The sequence below is a fragment of the Ziziphus jujuba genome, chromosome 11 (genome assembly GCF_031755915.1).
Source record: "Ziziphus jujuba cultivar Dongzao chromosome 11, ASM3175591v1".
In the NCBI taxonomy this organism is placed as follows: Eukaryota; Viridiplantae; Streptophyta; class Magnoliopsida; order Rosales; family Rhamnaceae; genus Ziziphus; species Ziziphus jujuba.
Window position 1 is genome coordinate 17,528,811 of NC_083389.1, and position 3,616 is coordinate 17,532,426.

The 3,616-nt window shown below is 32.1% G+C and overlaps 1 protein-coding gene across 1 annotated transcript; it reads right to left on the reverse strand.

The window, feature by feature from the left end:
• Positions 1-537: 537 nt before the first annotated feature.
• Positions 538-2,418, reverse strand: LOC107432804 (protein SODIUM POTASSIUM ROOT DEFECTIVE 1). The gene is made up of 3 exons (XM_016043997.4): positions 1,589-2,418; positions 1,401-1,476; positions 538-916 (listed from the first exon to the last, which is right to left on the reverse strand). The coding sequence occupies exons 1-3, from the start codon at positions 2,195-2,197 to the stop codon at positions 744-746; spliced, it is 858 nt and encodes a 285-aa protein (XP_015899483.1). The 5' UTR covers positions 2,198-2,418; the 3' UTR covers positions 538-743.
• Positions 2,419-3,616: the final 1,198 nt, after the last annotated feature.

Here is a 3,616-nt window from a genome sequence, read left to right on the forward strand (position 1 = left end):
TTACATATAAAAAATTTTCTTGTCACACTCAATAGGTTTTTAACCTCAGTATCTATAATCCTCAATTTCCATATATACATATATATATATATATATCTACCATCGTCATATTAGATCTAAACTATCTTTTAGGTGGGTATGGATAGGCAGACCTACCTCTTTTAATTATAATTTTTACTACATTTTTATTCTACTACTTCAGAAAGGAGGTTTTCCAAATACATATAACAAAGTTCCAGATTTTTTGCCCAAATGGGACTTTTTATATTAGAATTGAAAATATTACCAAGAAGCAAGAATATGGTCCTTGAGCCAACAAAAATCTGATGGATTTTAGATTTACCAAAAGATTGACCTTGGGAATAATTGTGTTAATAAGAAAAGGTAATGTTTGGGAAAGCACAAAGGAATGGCAGGGACTATTGGGAATTGGTAAGCAGAAATGGGACATATAATGGGGCATACAGGAATTAGCACCTAGAAGACTCCACTCATTTCTAATAAGGTTGTAAATTAAAAAAAATAAAATAAAAAAAATAAAGGTTCCAAATCAACACAGAGCATATAACTAGGAAAAGAGAACCATAAGAGTTTACTACATTTTTTGTTCCTACCAAATGAAAGGAGATTCTGATTAGGCTATCCTTTCCAATACGGAATTTACACTAGGATTAACATCTAATTCACATAAAAATCCAATTTAGTATTTTCCCCATTTTGCTTTCTTCAAAATAACCTTCTTCCTATTTCTTGATATCTGTATTGGTAGCGGCAGGACCGGCCGATGAGGCAGCCGGTGCCGGCCAGAACTGTGCAGTCTTTACTTTTGATACGCTCGCCAAGACACTCAACGGAGTTACATCTCCTACGACTGTCACTTTCTTCGCAGCAAAATCAATGTTGTAGGAAGATACTCCTACTCAGAATAACACCAAAAATATTAAAACTTTGCTGTTTTAGCTTGATATACATAATAATTGGTTCTTTAAAAAAAAAAAAAAAAAATTCAAACTTTTTCGAAAATTGCTGGTAACTTAAATGGTATCGCTGATTAAATAATTATTAAACAAAATCCTATATGGTATTTGTGGTCCATAAGTAACTCCATTGTATGTATTAAAAAAAAAAGAAAAAAGAAAAAAAAAGAAAAAAAAAAGAAAAAGAAGCAATGATGAAATTTTTGCCTCAGTCTGTGTGGCTCATAAACTGAAGCCTCCAAAACCAACTACCCAAAAAAAATAACAATAAAAAAATAAAAGTGACCAACAGATGAAACCCAAGTAAAAAGAGATTAACATAATTTGATATAGAGGAATGAAAGCTTTTGATAAGTGACAGAAAAGAGGGTAACCATTTAATTTGCAGGGACATGGGGAAGGCAAAGAGACATGTTTAAGTACCTTTCATTCTGGATAGATGTTTCCTTACTTTTCCTTCACAGCCTTTGCAGTGCAGAGACACCCTTAACACCACAACCTACAACCCAAAATCCATTCAAAAAATCACCAATTGCAAAAATCTCAGACAATTCAACAACTATTTATTAAGTTAATTGAAACTATTAAAAAAAAAAAAAAGGGAACAAAACCTGTGGTTCGGACTCAGAGGGAGAGTCATCTTTTGCAGCATTAATGGCTTCCTCTTGATCCACAACACTTTGATTCTTCTTATTTCCAAAAGAAGCCAAAGCCAAAACAGGATCATAATCATCGAAAAGGATCGAGTTATTATCACTTAATAAGTATCTGGATGAACCAGGAGGAGTAATCAAATCCAAAGGCTTAGCAAAGCTCCTCCTAACATTACCATCACTTGGAGTAGTAGAAATGCTTTTCTTGATGCTATCATCTTCTTGCTTGGAATTAGAACTACTCTTCTTCTTCTTCTTTTTCTTCTTCTGATCATTCTCTTTCGACGAGCTTTTGCTTTGATCTTTTTGCCTAGCTGAAGAGTTGCTTTTCTTAGTACTCTTCTGGAGTTGATGGTAAGCTCTTGGATTGATTGGTGATTGAGAAGAGCAAGGAGCTGAAGGCAGAGCCCTGCTGATCCTTCTTTCATCTCGGATTATGGGATTATGGCGGTCGATTGCTCGGCCGCCTAGCTGAATAATTGATGATGATGATGATGATGCTTGATCCATGCTTAAACATATGGCTGTTGAAGCTTGGGATGCACAGAATATATCAATGCCTTTCATATCTTTTGGATAATGATAAAAGAGAGAGGAACCAAAAAACAGAGGAAACGGGTGGTTTAGAGAATCTGCATAAATGTGAGTGAGATAGAGAAAGCTTCTTTACAACTTTGCTTGGTTATGCTTTTTTGAGCTTGAAACTCACTCTTATGGAAGAGAGAGAGAGAGAGAGAGATTTGAAAAATTATAATATCATTGAACAATTATAAAGGAAAGAACGTATTTGACTGCGGAAGGGTCTATATAATGTCTCTTAAAAACTCTTTAGCTCGCTTTTTGTGAATACCAATAGCTATTTGCCATGTCCAGTATGTGCCCAAAACCATTTTCAGACCCATGTCTTTTTCTTTTTTACAGTCACTGTCAATTTCATAAACTAAACTCATGGACTTTTTAGGTTGGGTACCTACTGATATATTAAAATTCAGTTTCTTAAAAATAAATGTTTTATTTTTATTATTGAAGAAAATAAATATTGGATTTACCAGTGTATCAAATCTTAATAAACTTTAGTATTAATTTACATTTTTCTTTTATATTTAATTTTCTTCAAGAATAAATTAAACTAATAATTTCTAATTTTTTTGCTTTACACGATGTACATATATAGAGGGGGGAAAAAGGAAAAGAATAGGGAAAAAGAGAAAGAGAGAGAGAGAGAGTTAATTTGGTTTGTTTTAAATGAAGGGCATTCCAGCAACCGTGATCTTTTATTGGATACAACCAACTTCTCTATGGTTTTTAATGGAAGAAAATAATGTACAGTGAGTTCTTGTTTTGTTCTTCTGCACTGGTCTACTGCTGTAAGAGCAATGAAGCACAGTCATACCATTTTTGAGTAAACACCAGCAAATTTTGTACCAAAAATTGAGGTATCTTTTGGAAGTTCATTGGAAAAGAGTCAATGTATGTTTGATCTGCATATGAAAGCATTATTAATCTTCAATATTTCTTTTTTGGGGTTTTTTGGCTAAAAGTCCCCTCATTCCACATGAAGAAATAATCATCAGTGAATTCCATGTAATAATTAATAGTATTTATTAGTAGTCATTCTAGAGGGTTAGACATTTTGAATTTGGATAAAGGCATTTGATATAAGGCTCTCTCTCATATATATATATATATATATATATATATAAAATCCGATTATGATATGAATGTCTGTATATTTTTATCATATACATTTCAGTATTGATGATAATTTTGAAAAAACAATCATCAATACTATCATATAAAGATAGATATTAATAATTATTTTTTCAGAAACCGTCATTAATAGTGAGATCCGTACCACAACAATGTACGTACAGTTCACACCGTAGAATTTCTTTATATATATATATATATATTCATATATATACTCTAAATTTATAATTTAATTTAAATAAATTTCATAAGTCTCTTCATGAGGAAAATGGATTG